The following is a 16,506-nucleotide window of genomic DNA, read 5'->3' as shown; positions in this document are numbered from 1 at the left end:
TACTGGTATATTTCTGGGAGCCTATGAGTAGAATTAAACACTTACCTATAAGAAAAGACCTTTTTAAAAATATATATATAAATTAAATCTCACTGGGAATAAAGCTTTAATTAGAGCCAGACTTAAAAACAGGAGCTCTTCAAAAAAAACTTGAGACAAAGCAAGATGAAAAAGTAAAATATAGCCACGCGCTCACTCCTAGAGACAGCTTAGAACAAAAAATTAAGTGAGGGTAAAGGAAATGGCTCAGAGGGTTAGACTGCATGCACTGCCCGCTGGAGCCCCTGGCTTGATCCTGGGAACTGAGGTCCAGCTTTGTTTTGGAGGTATCACCCCCAAAACAAAACAAAACCAACAAAAAAGAAGCTAAGTAACTGTATAAAAATAAAAAATGAGGGGCTGGAGCGATAGTACAGCAGGAAGGGTGTTTGCCTTGCACTCGGTCAACCTGGGTTCGATTCCCAGCATCCCATATGGTCCCCCGAGCACTGCCAGGAGTGATTCTCGAGTGCAGAGCCATGAGTCAGCCCTGAGCATCGCCGGGTGTGACACAAAAACAAAAACAAACAAAAAAAATGAACACTTTTCTTTTTTTTTTTAACACAGAATGTGAAGAGTTTTATAAAATCAGTATAAATATCTTTCCAAAATGACATGAAAATCAGAAGCCATAGAAGCAGACATTGTTAGAAACATATCACAATCATACACATTATTATAACAAAAACCAAGTTTAAAGCATGTAAAAAAAGAACACTGGTTTCTTAAACATTCTTCTCAACCCAGTCCAATTATTTCTTCTTCTTTTTTGCTTTCGGGTCGCACCCAACAATGCTCAGGGGCTACTCCTGGCTCTGGACTCAGGAATTGGCAGTGCTCGGGGGACTCTATGGGATGCTGGGGATCAAACTTGGGTCGGCTGTGTACAAGACAAATGCCCCACCCACTGTACCATTGCTCCAGCCCCCAATTATTTCTTTATAGTAAATAGTAAGGGGGGAAAATAAACCAGAATGGGAAAGGCTTGTGTTTTTTTTCCTTTTTGGGTCACACCTGGCGATGCACAGGGGTCATTCCTGGCTCATGCACTCAGGAATTACCCCTAGCGGTGCTCAGGGGACCACATGGGATGCTGGGATTTGAACCTGGGTCGGCCACGTGCCAGGCAAACACCCTACCCGCTGTGCTATCACTCCAGCCCCAAGGCTTGATTTTTTTTATTCATACAAAAAATATTACAAATAATTTCAATGGCTATATATAAATGTTTTGGTTTTTTTGGGGGAGGGAGTGATTTAGGCCTTACCATGCGGGGACTCCACTCCCAGCTTATGTTTAGGGGTCATCTCTGGCTGTGTTCGGGGGATCAATCATGCGGAGCCAGGAATCAAATGGTGGTGGGCAACATGTAAGGCAAGCATCTTAGCCCCTATACTATCTCTCGGGCCCCTACATGTATATATTTGAAAACAAAATATAAAGAATGGTGGAGACGGGGACAGTGCTGGAGTGGGAGGGGCATGACAGAAAACAAAGCATAAGAGAATTGTTTAATGAACATGCATAATTTAATAATACAAGACAAAAGACAGCAACCTTTGACAGAGCATACATATAAAGCGCTATGTCTGGGAAATGAGATTTGGCTGGGAGGACTAGGGAGGGAGGGAGAAGTAAAATGGACAACTTTAAACAATAGATGTTTGGTATTTTTGTGTTTTTAAAAGACATAGCATTTTAAATAATAGCAAAGTAAAAAATAATTCCATAGCAATGGCAAAGGACTGGCCAGTGGGTACAAATTAGGGTAGAAGGTGAAGGAAAGAACTTGGAGTGAAGACAAAATGAACTAGAGAACGAGAGATTTCAAGACAACCACAGGGTCCGAGAGTGTCAGCAAAGGTACATGGTGGGTAGAGAGGGGGCAGACAGTAAATAGTGTGGTCCACACAACACACATGAAATACACTGGCTTAACTGGTCAAAGCGCCAAGGGTAAGATTCCAAAATACTGGTACAAGACCTGGGGACAGTGTATAGCTCCAAGTGTAGCACAGCAATCATTTTCCTCAGCCCCAATGGCTCAAGAGGCCGCCTTTGCACCTGTCCTAATAATAATTAAACTCAACACATTGCTGAGTCATGAATCATGTTACCAGGAACCTGGGTATAAATAGCTAAAACCAAAAATGCTTAGAATCTTTACTGTCCCTCCAAACTTGCTTTAGACCATAGAAAACTTAAGCATCTGATCCAAGTCATGGATCATCTCCCCCCAGAATTGTGGCACATGTTTGAAGTACCATGGATCTCGGAGTAAGAGTAAGAGGCAACGTAGAGTAAGAGGCAAAGAGCCATGAAACACTTCAGCTTATTGAAAGGAAGAAAATCGAAGCTGGCTGCCCCCACAGCAAGGTTATCCTGGGCTGACAGGGCATGGGATAATGCAGGCAGTGTCCTTTGCTCAGAGGAGAGGAAGGCTTGGACTACAGATGGTGCTCCACTCCACTTAAGAAGCTTTGCTCTCTGTGTACTGTCCACCAGTGGCAGTGCCAACTAAGAAAATGTCCCCGAAAGACATGTGAGTGATCAGAGGGTAAAGCAGAGCTCAGAAAACTAGGAATCAAGCAACCCATGCTAAAAAGAACGGTAGAGGGCCTAAGAGACAGTACAACAGTTAGGTCACATGCCTAGCATGCACGGTCCTGGGTTTGATCCCTGCCACCACATGGTTCCAGAAACATCACTAGATACAGTCCTAGAGGCCCCTGAGAAACACTGTGTGTGGCCTTGGAGGACCCAAGAGCTCGGCACCAGCACCACGGGGCCTGAGAATCAGAGCATCCTCGGTCCTTGCATAGCCCAGTCGGTCAAGAATCACTGGTGGGGCCTCCTGAGCACCAGCTGGGAGACAACCCCCCTCCTCCCCAGGAAAGAAGAGAGTGGGAGACTCTATGGTATCTGTATATAAGGAGTGGAAGAAAGTTTTACTTTTCTTGAGGAGAAGGAGTATCTTCCAAGCAGTATTCAGAGACGCAGGGGCCACTCCCCATAGTCCCCAGCCAACTGCACTAGATGATTCAACGCTAGAACCTGGCAATGTGGTGCTGCTTAGGGCCAGTGGAAATTAAGGGAGCCAAACAAAGCAGTGCTCAGGGGCCTCCAGAGATATACCTGGCACTGCCCAGGGACCACACAGAACTGGGGACTGAACTTGGGTCACTGTACATAAAAGCTCTGCACCCCAAGAATGTGGCTCAGTGGCAGAATAGTTATCTTTCATGTGTTAGGCCCTGGGTTTATTCCCCAATACCATAAAAACCAAACATAAAAGCCTGTACCCCTAGCCTCTGAGCTATTTCTCCAGCCCCAAGACCTTTAAAATAGTAACAAGAAAGGCCTTCTGAGATGGCCAAAGGGCGACGAAGAAGCTTTCCCCAATTGTAGGCAAGGCTGGATGGACTGGAAGAGACCAGAAATTACTTTGTTAGTTTTTATTTGGGGGTCACTGTTGCCAATGCTTGGGGGACAGTTCAGTGACAGGAATCAAACTTAGAACTCAGGTCTCTGAGATGCAAAGTCTGTACTCCAGTCCTTTGGTATCTTTCCCAGCACCCAGGAAAGAAGCACTTAGGTTCCAAGCAGGCCCATCTTACCTGCAATAGTTATGCTCGCCGAGGCCCCCCTCCCCATTGGGGTATTTCAAAGTGTTGTAGGGGTGCTGGAAAGTCTCGTTCCAGAACAGGCATGGCTTTCCTCCTTGGAGTGCTGTCCAGTTCTGCGTTCCTCTGTAATCTGCACCATTGGCTGTGAAACATTCTAGGAGAAAGAATAGAGAGTGCAAACTAATTTTCTGGCATCATCTATAATTCTCTCCTTCTCTGGTTGATGTTTTATTTGTTTTGATTGGACCAAGCTAGAGATGGAGAGTATCTTGCAAGATCCTGGACACAGGGCCATTAACATCACTCGGGCTGAGTAGATCTGAAAGTGGGGGGACCCTCCAAGTGCGAGCCTACAGCTTGGCACTAACTTCTCTATAGACACTGAATGTTTTCCCCTAGAGTATTCAGATCCCAACTAAGATATAAACAGGGAGCTGAAATGTACCAAGTCCACGAAGTGAACCAGGAAACTCCCAAATCTGGGAACAGTTGGCAACAACCATCCATGAGGGATTGTGGGTGCTCAGAGGGGGTCAGTACTATTGCCAGTTTCTCTGTGTGGTAACTAGAACCAGGTCACCAGCTGTAACAGAGCTCTCCCCTACAGTCTGAAAGGCTGCACTGACACTTGGATTTAATAAGACCATCGGATACAGCAACGCTTTGGAATCCCAATCACACAAGTCTGGGAATGACTCACATTCCCTGGTAATGAAGAACAGTCCTCCGTACGCTATTTTGGATAGAGGTGCAACAAAACAGACAGTCAACATGAGGGAGAGAGGTCAGGCTGGCATTTCTGGCACCTCTTTCTGAAATCTTGTCTTTCTGAAATCAAGGCACATTGAGCATGGTCTCTGATCCATTTAATAAAATGACAAAATCCTTGCAGGTGCAACGACAATGTGCTTCTAAAAATCTGCTCCTCAGACTTCAGGGGGATGGGAACTGAGGCTGATAGGATTTTCCCCCCACATATTGCACACATTAAACTCTCAGAGGTTCATGAGAAAGACACAGTACAAAGAGCAATTTTTTCAAATTAGCTTAGTTGAAACTGACAGATAGAATCACTTCAAACACTTCTTTAAGATGTATCACTAGGAACCTGACAATCTGGGGGAGTTACACTAACATTCTTAGCTTTATTTCTTCTCTTTTCTTGGCATGTCCTGACCTACAACTTCTGGTGTGAGGGACACTGCCTCCTGCTGCAGTGTATGTACCTACTTTGGCCTAAGCATGTGTACAACATGAACACAGTTACATCCTGGAAGCTGTTTCTTTTCATATTTAAAATCTATCCACATAACATCTTTCTTCTTCCTTCCTCCCACAATCTGGGCCCCATGTTTTGTCTGGAGTTGTACCATGTCAAGCACAGCCAAAATAATCTGGAATTCTAGGCTCTATAGAGCATCTATTAATTTACTGTGCTTGGTGCAATATTTACATGTTACACCATGTCCCACGAGGAGAGACTCATTTATCAAGAGTGTATAAATAAAGAGTTCATAAGTAATTTAAGAAATATAAAAGATGTATACTGAATCAAGAAGCTATGCCCTAGTTTCTCCTTCTGAACCTACTGCCGCCCCTGCAGGTAGGTCTACACACACAATACCACCAATAGTCACAGTGTTTTAATACAGTGTTAGTTATATACCAAGCTCTGTTCCTTTTTTCTTTTCTTTCTTTTTTTTTAAAGTGAAAACTGGTTTTATTTGGAAGTTTTGAGAAGTTAGGGGTAGGGGTGGGGGGAGGGTAGAGAGGGAGCAACACACTCAAGAGAAAACGAGGGCTTCTCCAGAGTGGAGAGTCCCAGTACACATCACAGCATTAAAGTATGAAGGTATGAAAGCACACATCTCAAGAGGGAAGATACAGGTGACATGTGCTCAAGCACGACACATGCTCCAAGCAATATAGGGGCACGGGCAGAGCATGTGCTTGAGAAGCAATGGCCACCAAGCTCTTTTTTCCCTTTATGTTTTTGGGGCCATACCTGGCCGTGCTCAGGGCTTATTCCCACCTTGGCACTCAGGGATCACTCCTGGCAGTGCTGGGGGGACCCTATGGGGTGCTGTCGGGGATTTAACCCAGGTTTGCTGGATGTAAGGCAAATGTACTACCTGCTGTATTACTGCTCGGCCCCACCCAACTTATACAAATAACCAACTTGCCACCAACACATTGAGGCAGCCCCTGAATACATGTGAGGCATCTGGGGTTTTCAACCACAGCTATACTACCTATAATAGAACCCGCTGTCATGATCCTTCTTGTCTCCATTCTCTTCCTCTCTCCACTTCCCTCTCATCAGAAAGTCTAACTGACTTGAACTCCCCCACCCATCCCAAAGTTACATGGCCAGCTGTATATTTATATATTTAGTAAAAGAAAAAGAACAAAAGCAACAGATCTAATGTTTAGGATCTTACCACTGAACAGTTATTTATGCACTACTTTCTACGTGTCCGGTACTTAGCATGAGGCTTACGGGGAGCACTTTGCATTCATTAACTTATGGACTTTAGATGCTAACAGTGAGAAACAAGGTCAAAATAAACCAACCAAAGTCAATACCATATATCAAGTTCAATAAAGGATGAGGGGCTGGAGAGATTGTACAACGGATAAGGTGCTTGCCTTGCATGCAGCTGACTTGGGTTTGATCCCAACCACTACATATGGTTCCTGAGCCCTGCTAGGAGTGATCCCTGAGCACAGAGTCAGGAGTAAGGCAAGAACGTTACGTGTTGTACTATCTCTTCGACTCCTAACTACTTGATTTTTTTATGCAATTGTAAATAGGATTGCTTCCTCGATTTCTCTTTCTTCTAGCTAACTGTTTGTACATAGATAGTACTGGAAACAATAAACCCCTACAATAACAGGCTATAAACATCAACATACCACAATCTAGAATTCTCTTTTAAATATAGTGGGTCAGGAAAGACCTGGAGAGTATATGCTTGAGCAGACATGTGGACAAAGTCTTACTAGCAGGGGTCAGAGCAAATGCAAAATGTACTGCTCTAATCTGAATGAAGGAGGGTGTGTGTGGTAGGAAAGGAAGAGGAGGCAGGCAAGGATAGGACATTAAGGTTTGGTTTGGTTTGGTTTTGGGGCCTTACCCAGTAGTGCTCAAGGCTCATTCCTGGCTCTGTGCTCAGAGATTACTCCTGGTGATCTCGGGAAATTATATGGGGTGGTAGGGATCAAACCGGGGTTGGTAATAAGGCAAGAGCCTTCTCCACTATACTATCTCTCCAGCCCCAAGGCCATGTAAGGTTTGAGTGTTATATGGATCAGATTTTAGTTTTCATTCTAAGTGTGAGGGGAAGTCACACATTCAAAAAATTTTGAGAAGAGAATGACATAACCTAACTTAAATTTTTCTTTCTTTATTTTAGATTTTGGGCTACACTTGGTGATACAGGGGGCTCCTTTCAGCTCCCTGCTTGGGAGTCACTCTGAAACCTGCAGAACTGGGAATCAAATCTGACACTCCTAGATACAAAATATGTTCTCTAGCCCTTTGACCCATCTCCCCAGCTCCTTTTTTATTTGTTTGTTTGTTTTTCTTTTTGGTTAAACTAGCTGGCTGCTGGGTTGCAGTAGAAACGTAATGAGGTAGAATTAGGCACAGAGCTTAGTGTGAAGGTTAATGTAGAAGCATGGGCCAGAAAAAAAGGTGGCCTAGACCAAGATACCAGCTGAAAGGTATGGAGACATGACAGGATTCTGGATGTATGTAAAATTAAAGGTCAAAATATTTGCTGAGAGTATGAATAAACACTCTGAAAAAAAGGAGTCAGGGCAACACCAAGAATTTGGGCCTGAGCAACTGGGTGAATGATGATGCCATTTACTATATGGGCACAGTTCCAAAGGGGCAAAGCAGGCTAGAGTGATAGCACAGAGGGTAGGGAGTTTGCCTTGAACGCAGCCGACCCAGGTTCGATTCCCAGCTTCCCATATGGTCCCCTGAGCACCAACAGGGATAATTCCTGAGTGCAGAGCCAAGAGTGACCCCTGTGGATCACCGGGTGTGACCCAAAAAGCAAACAAAACAAAACAAAAACCAAAGGGGCAAAGCATCTTGGGATGAAATAAAATGATTGGTTTGGGATCTGTTTACTTTGAGACATATGTCACAAAATTGGTTGAAGATACAGAGTATGCAGATGGCTAGGTAAGCCTGGAGCTGAACTTAAAAGAGAAAGCTTTTAGCCACATTTTTTTTTTTTTTTTTTTTTTTTGCTTTTTGGGTCACACCTGCTGATGCACAGGGGGTTACTCCTGGAGGTGCTCAGGGGACCATATGGGATGCTGGGACTGGAACCTCAGCTGCGTTCAGGCAAATGTCCTACCTGCTGTGCTATTGCTCCAACCCCTCTTAGGCACATTCTTAATGTGACAGTAGTATCACTTATGTGTAAAGAGAACAGGATTACTCTGTAGGGACAGAAAAGACACCTTGGGACTAAGCGCTGGAACTCTCCATTACTTCTGGCTTAGGAAGAAAAGGTCCTAGCTACAGTGATTTAGAAAGTGCAGCCTGGGAGGCAGAAGAAAAGCTAAGAAAGCACTTGAGTCTCAGAACTCAAAGGAGAATTTATTTGGAGAAGAAAGGAATAATAAATTGTGACCAGTGCTGCTTCGTTTCGTCCATATCTTCTTCTTCTTCTTTTTTTTTATTTCTTTTTGGGTCATACCCGGCAATGCACAGGGGTCACTACTCCTGGCTCTACACTCAGGAATTACCCCTGGTGGTGCTCAGAGGACCATATGGGGTGCTGGGAATCGAACCCGGGTCGGCCACGTGCAAGGCAAACGCCCTACCCGCTGTGCTATGGCTCCAGCCCCACTTCCGTTTCTTCTTGAATTAGAAGTCATTAGTTCATAGAATTCATCTGTCCGACCCCTCCATAAGAAAACTCCAAATCTTTTGTTTTGGGGATTGGATAAACAACCTTCAAATTGGACATAAACCTAGCAGAAAATATGAAGGCAGAAAACTTCCTTGATAAAAACTTCTGGGGGTGATGTTTTTCCTGATGTAAACTCCCGAATACATCAAAGTATTCAGGATTAATTCTAGCCTTTTAATTGGTAATCATTTATTTTTTTTTCCTCATTGATTAAAGTCCTCCAAAGCATGGCAAACACTATTTATTTTTAAAACTGGGAATGTCATTTTACTGAAATTCCCTGGAGATCAGTGAAATCACATTAGAGTATACAAATTCTCAGTTGAGCATCTCTGAGCAAATGGCTTTGTGAAGTTTTATGTAGGACCTACGAGAATAACATTAGAAAGCAAAGACTATGTGTGCGTGAATGTTTAATACTTCTTTGTTACTAATAAAAGCTAGCTAGAGTTTTCCTCTCATAAAACTATTATTGTTCATTAGGCTTGGGATTTATAAAGGGAGGAGAGAAAGAACAGACCAATTGACTTGGAATGCATATATATTCAAATTTGCGGTATCTGCATCTCAAATTCTTTATCATTTCATATACTCACTCATAATGTTGTTTGAAAAATAATTTTTTTTTTGCCTTTTGGGTCACACCTGGCGATGCACAGGGGTTACTCCTGGCTCTGCACTCAGGAATGACTCCTGGCGGTGCTCAGGGGACCATATGGGATGCTGGGAATCGAACCCGGGTCGGCCGCGTGCAAGGCAAACGCCCTACCTGCTGTGCTATTGCTCCAGCCCCAATTTTAATTCGAAGGTATGGCCTAAGGAAGACCTAGAAATATATCCAAATATGTTTTTCATGGGCTGGAGCAATAGCACAGTGGGTAGGGCGTTCGCCTTGCACGCGGCCGACCCGGGTTCGATTCCTCCGCCCCTCTCAGAGAGCCCGGCAAGCTACCGAGAGTATCTTGCCCTCATGGCAGAGCCTGGCAAGCTACCCGTGGCATATTCAATATGCCAAAAACAGTAACAACAAGTCTCATATGGAGATGTTACTGGTGTCCGCTCTAGCAAATTGATGAGCAAGGGATGACAATGACAGTGATGTTTTTCACATTGCCATACTAAGGTCAGTCTACGTAATGATTCAGTGGGCAGACATTTAGCAGTTGATAAAATTCACAGAGGAATGGAGATTTGCAGCTTACACCTGGCACAGTGGCAGTGTTAGAGCAGATAAAGAGACCCCAATATCCTAATATGCCTGCCTGATCAAATGCCCTCTTTGTCAGGATAGGAAAGCATCATGGTCATTGGCATGGTCAGCCTAATCTGCTCTGACTGCAAGAGAGAGTGAGAGAGAGAGGAAGGGGGGGAGGGAGAAATGGGGAGGGGAGAGAGTGAGAGAAAGGGGAACAAGGACGGTGAAAGGGAGAAAAGGGAAGGGGGGAGAGAGGAGGGAGAGGGAAAGAGAAGAGGGAGGAGAGAGAGAGAAAGAAAGAGAGGGAGAGAGGGAAGGAGAGGGGGAGGGAGAGAGAGATTTTATAACATCAGAAACATTCGCAGAGGAGCAGGAGCAATAGAACAGCAAATAGGGGGCTGGAGCGATAGCACAGCGGGTAGGGCGTTTGCCTTGCACGCAGCCGACCCAGGTTCGAATCCCAGCATCCCATATGGTCCCCTGAGCACTGCCAGGGGTAATTCCTGAGTGCATGAGCCAGGAATGACCCCTGTGCATTGCCGGGTGTGACCCAAAAAGCAAAAAAAAAAAAAAAAAAAAAAAAAGAACAGCAAATAGGATGCTTGCCTTGCACAAGACCAACCTGGGTTTGATCCCCAGACCCACATTTGGTCCCCCAAGCCCACCAGGAGAAAGCCCTGGGCACAAACACCTGTGGCTCCAAAACAAAAACAAACCAAAAACCCAGAGATATTCATGGAGACCCTGAAGTCCCAAGAATCATTAACTCTAATTTAATGAATAAGTGATTTCTATAAATTACACACAGAAAAATTTATAAGATTGATCATTTCATTTCAAAAGCTATGAGACAGTTTAAAACAAATAGTTTTCTGCATAAAAACTGGCAACAATGTACTGAAATATGAAAAGCGCCTGTTAAAGGCGTCAGACTCCAGCACGGTGGCTTATGAACTACAGGGACTGAATTAACCTCTTTGAGCTTCAGTTTCTTTACTGAAATGGAGGGTTATATTAGCTAAATTGGGGGGCAACTAAGAATTGAAGGATATGTAAGTAAAATACCTAGCACATAGATACCCAGAAAGTTATTATGTCATTATTTATTATTTCAATATAAAACTATTGTATGTATAAAAGTATTATAACCATCATAATCATATAACTTCTTCTGATCTATAAATCTTATTAGCTAGAAAAAGCAATGCAAGTTCCTAAGTACCACTGGGGTGGTCCTGATGGCCCTTTAGTACCACTAGATCTGAGCAGCATCACATAGCCCAGCTTAAGCACTATATGTCAGGGACTGAATGTTACCAGGAATGGCCCCTGGGGTCCCCAAGCACCAAAGGGAGCACCCTCCCGCCTGAAAAAAAAAAGCAATATGAGTATTTAAAGCCGCTTAGAGTTATCAGGCTACCTACAGGATACACAATAAAAACACTTTGAATCCTTTGTTGAATCCTAGCATTCAATAAACAAGGTGTAAGAAAAAAAGTTAAAGGGAACCGTTTCTTCTTTTTTTTTTTAATGTGATGTAAAATAGTTTTGTTGTTGTTTTGGGGCCACACCTGGCAGTGCTCAGGACTTACTCCTGGCTCTGCACTCAGAAATCACTTTTGGCAGTGCTCGGGGGCCCATAAGGGATGCTGGGACTAGAACCAGGGTCAGCTGTGTGCAAGGCAAGTGCCTTACTCGATGTATTATCTAAAGGTGAGGGGGAGCTCAGTGCTTGGGAGTCACTCCTGGAAGTGCTCAGAGACCCCGTTGAACTTGAGAATATTCCAAGTATTCTGATAGATACTAATTTCTTCTGACTGTAAAACTTATTAGCTAGAAAAAAACAATGTAAGTCCTAGCTGTACCTCTAACTGTAGTATTTGAAAGTCACTACTTTAATTTTTACTAAGGGTAGGTGGTTGGTTTACACCTAGTGGTATATAGCAGCTATTTCTAGCTGTAGTCAGAAGTTGACTCCTGATGAAGTTCAGGAGATCATAGGTGGTTCCAGAGATTTGAACCAGGGTCACGGCCATCACAGTTATATGCAAGGAAAATGCCTTACTTCAACATAAATCAATAAGGGGCTGGAGTTATAGTACAGCAGGTAGGGCGCTTGCCTTGCATGCGGCTGACCTGGGTTCGTTTCCCATATGGTCTCCCTTCACTGTCAGGACTAATTCCTGAGTGCAAAAAGCCAGGAGTAACCCCTTTGCATCATAGTGTGTGACCCAAAAAGAAAAAAAAAATGAATCAATAAACTAAGTATAAAAATGGCATCTTGGGGGGGCTGGAGCGATAGCACAGCGGGTAGGGCGTTTGCCTTGCACGCGGCCGACCCGGGTTCGAATCCCAGCATCCCATATGGTCCCCTGAGCACCGCCAGGGGTGATTCCTGAGTGCAGAGCCAGGAGTGACCCTGTGCATCGCCGGGTGTGACCCAAAAAGAAAAAAAAAAAAATGGCATCTTGGGGCTGGTGAGACAGTAAAAAGAAAGGAAGAAAAAGAGAGAAAGAGAGAAAGAAAGAAAGAAAGAAAGAAAGAAAGAAAGAAAGAAAGAAAGAAAGAAAGAAAGAAAGAAAGAAAGAAAGAAAGAAAGAAAGAAAGAAAGAAAGAAAGAAAGAAAAAGAAAGGAAGGAAGAGAAAGAAAGGAAGGAAGAGAAAGAAAGAAAGAAAGAGAGAGAGGAAGGAAGGAAGGAAGGAAGGAAGGAAGGAAGGAAGGAAGGAAGGAAGGAAGGAAGGAAGGAAGGAAGGAAGGAAGGAAGGAAGGAGAAAAAAGGGAAAAAAAAGGAGAAACCTACAGGGCTTTTTTTTTTTTTTTTTTTTTTTGCTGTTTGGGTCACACCCAGGGATGCTCCTGGCTTTGCACTCAGGAAACCACATGGGATGCTGGGAATCGAACCCGGGTTGGCTTTGTGCAAGGCAAATGCCCTACCCGCTGTGCTCCAGCCCCAGGAGAAACCTACAGGGTAGCAGAGACTATTAAAGAGCTTGCCTTGCATGTGGCCGGCCCAGGTTTGATCCCTGGCATTGCATAAATTTCTGTAAGCACCACCAGGAAGAGATCCATGAGCACAGAACCAATAAGTACTAAGCACTAATAGGTGTGACCCTCCATCTTTCCCCCACCAAAAAATAGAAGACTTGAGTAAAAGAAGTTCCATTTAACATTCAGAAGGCAACACAACAATGTGATCAAATGTTTGCACAAAAGATTGTTATTCAGGGGCTGGAGCAATAGCACAGCAGGTAGGGCGTTTGCCTTGCATGCGGCAAACCCAGGTTCGAATCCCAGCATCCCATATGGTCCCCTGAGCACCACCAGGGGTGATTTCTGAGTGCAGAGCCAGGAGTAACCCCTGTGCATCGCCAGGTGTGACCCCAAAAAGCAAAAAAAAAAAATGCTATTCAATTGGGTTTTCAGTTCAGATAAATATCCATTGGGAACTCACAGGTATACACCTATGGAAACTGCCCTTCCTCTCAGAGGTTCAAAGGCACTTACAGGAATGCTTCTTCAGTTTAGGAGAAAGTTATGAGTTAGTCCTGCGAAGGCGGTGGTTCCCAACCTTTTCCTGCACAACACAGCAAAAGCTATGATTGGTCACTCCCATCTTTAATAATGGCTCCTCAGGAAAAGTGGCTGCCATGATTATATGGAGGAAGGTTATCAGGTCTAGATTAGAGAGAGGATAGTTTGGGGCAAGGGATGGTGGAAGATTTGCTATGTACATAGCACATAATGATTAACACTGGAATAAAGAGAAATTAACACCAGATAAGTAGCAGACACTGTGGCCTGAACAAGTCAGTTAGACACTTGGGCGTCTGCTATTTTCCCTGGGAAACAAAGGGTGTTGGGCCAGATGGTTTCAACATCCTATCACTCTAATCTCTCATTGCAAGAGTCCAAGAAAATAAAACCAAGGACGAAAAGTATGGGTGATGTGACTGGAAAGGATGGATGGCTAAAAATTCTCTTTCAGTCTCAAAATCCTCTAATTTCTCATGTTTCTCTAACAGAAGAGGCATCTGGTAAACAAAACATCTTACTTCTATGTGGGTACTCCTGAAAAGGCTCTCAAGTACTCCTTTTGCTTAAAAGGAAACTCAAATCCAACAAATAAATTGCAAGGAAAAAAAGAAAAGAAAAGAAAAAGTAGAGCCAGAGAGACAGTACAGCAAGTAGGGCACTTGTCTTGCGTGTGGCCAACCAGGTTTGATCCCTGGCATCCCTTATGAGCCCACAAGAAGGGATTCCTGGGTGCAGAGCCAGGAGTAAGCCCTAAGCACCACTGGGTGTGCACCGCCCCTCCCCACCAAAAAAAAAAGAGAGAGAGAAAAAGAGGAGAAACCTACAGGTTTATAGACTACAGAGTCATATCCTTTTTTCTTTTTTTTTTTCCCCTTTTTGGGTCACAACCAGCAATGCACTGGGGTTACTCTGGCTCTGCACTCAGGAATCACCCCTGGCGATGCTCAGGGAACCATATGGGACGCTGGGAATCGAACCTGGGTCAGCTGTGTGCAAAGCAAATGCCCTACCCGCTGTGCTATTGCTTCAGCCCCCAGAGCCATATCCTTTAAATACATTAAATCTTGTGTAATTCTGATTGAGGGCCAGAGATATAGCACAGCAGGTAAGGCACTTTTCTTGCATTGAGCAACCCTTGTTTGATCCCTGGCATCTTACATGGTTGCAAGTAGCACTGTTGTCCCGTTGTTCATCAATTTGCTCGAGTAGGAACCAGTAATGTCTTCATTGTGAGACTTGTTGTTACTGTTTTTGACATATCAAATTCACCACAGGTAGCTTGCCAGGTTTTGCCAGGCAGGCGGGATACTCTCGGTAGCTTGCTGGGCTCTCCAAGAGGGATGGAGGAATCGAACCCAGGTCAGCCACGTGCAAGACAAACGCCCCATCTGCTGTGCTATCGCTCCATTCCATGGTTCTGAGTACCACCAGAATGTTGTTGAGAATAGAATCAGGAGTAAGCCCTGTGTATCCTGGGTAAGACAGAAGCTCCACCTATCCCAATTCTGATCTGAACTTTTAAAAACACTGATGAGAAAACCAGGAAATTTAAACACTAATTACTGACTGGGTATTCCATTGTATTAAGGAACGCCTATTAATTTTCTGGAGTGGTCACACTGGTAGTAGGTAGCCAGACTTGGAAATACTACATATCAAACCCAGGGATGACATATGTAAGGCTCCTATTGTACCACATGAGCCACATCTCCAATCTTACTGTTAACTTTTTAAGGTATGAAGTGGCATTACAACCATATTTTTGAGAATTCCTATTTTTTTTTATAGAAAACTGAAATATTCAATTTCTTTTTTGTTATGTTTTGGGGCCACAATTGGCAGTGCTCAGGGGCACTCCTGGTGGTGCTCAGGAGACACCAGGGATCGAACCCTGGTTGGCCACGTACAAAGCAAGTGTGCTACCTGCTGTACTATCACTCCAGCAAAACTGAAATATTCAAAATAATATGATTTAATACCTAAGATCTGTCACAAAATAATATAAATGGGGAAATAGAGTGCTTGCACAAAATAATATTGGTCACGGCTGATAATATAACATTGACTATAGCTAATAACTGTGGAATTGGGAGATGAGATGCACAAATTTACTGTATTTTAGCATATGTTTCAAAGTTCACATAATAAAAAGTTTGGGGAAGTACCCAGAATTAAACTCAGGGCTTCATATATGCTAGGTGTGCAGTCTACCACAGAGCTACATATCAGCCTCATGATAAAATTTTATTTATTTATTTTGGCCATATGTGGGAATACTAGAGCCACACATAGGTCTGTGCTCAGGGATCACTCCAGGTGGTGCTCAGGAGACCACTGTGATGCCAGGGATTGGATCAGGGTTGCCCGTGTGCAAGGTAAGTGCCTTACCTCCTGTTACTATTTCTCCAGTCCCTATAATTTTTTTTTTTTTTTGCTTTTTGGGTCACACCCAGCGATGCACAGGGGTTACTCCTGGCTCTGCACTCAGGAATCACCCCTGGCGGTGCTCAGGGGACCATATGGGATGCTGGGATTCGAACCTGGGTTGGCCGCGTGCAAGGCAAACGCCCTACCCGCTTGCTATCGCTCTAGCCCCCAGTCCCTATAATTTTAAATGATATCTTGAAAATAGTTACTGGTTGAAGATGTAATTCAGTAGTACAATATGTATACTTTTCATGTATGACGCCCTGGGTTCAATTCCAGCATGGAAAGTTACTGACATGGGGTGCAATAGTATAGCAGTTAGGGCACTTGCATTGTGTGCAGCTCACCTGGGTTCAATTCCCAGCATCCCATATGATCCCCCAAGCACCAATAACAGTACTCCCTGAGTGCAGAACCAGGAGTACCATGTAAGCATTACTGGGTGTGGCCCAAACAAGAAAAAAATAGTTACTGACATGGTTTTATAATTAATCTACTACAGTTTCTTTTCAAGAACTATACACAAACTTAATTGCCATAGAAATCACTATTTTAATCAGGATAGACATTCCTGCATCATATTCTTGGATTACATAATAATAGTTCAAATTCTTGGACTATATATTAGTAGCTCAAATGAGCACAGAAAAAGTTGTGCTTTAGCCCAAAGCAAAATTTTTTTTTGCTATTTTTTTATTAATTATTTATCTTTTTATTTTATGCTTTTTAATTGAGACACCGTGAAAA

General features: G+C 43.7%; 1 protein-coding gene across 2 annotated transcripts in view; it reads right to left on the bottom strand.

Moving 5' to 3' along the window:
• KREMEN1 (kringle containing transmembrane protein 1) overlaps positions 1–16,506 on the bottom strand; it is an 81,996-nt gene that overhangs the window by 42,039 nt on the left and 23,451 nt on the right. For both annotated transcript variants that reach the window (XM_055146845.1, XM_055146846.1), the window contains exon 2: positions 3,657–3,819. In XM_055146845.1, the coding sequence (XP_055002820.1) occupies positions 3,657–3,819 (163 nt within the window). The remainder of the gene's footprint in view (positions 1–3,656; positions 3,820–16,506) is intronic.

This window comes from Sorex araneus, chromosome 9 (assembly GCF_027595985.1).
Source record: "Sorex araneus isolate mSorAra2 chromosome 9, mSorAra2.pri, whole genome shotgun sequence".
NCBI classification, from domain to species: Eukaryota; Metazoa; Chordata; class Mammalia; order Eulipotyphla; family Soricidae; genus Sorex; species Sorex araneus.
Note: the sequence above shows the minus strand (reverse complement) of the source record. Positions and strands in the feature narration are given on the sequence as shown.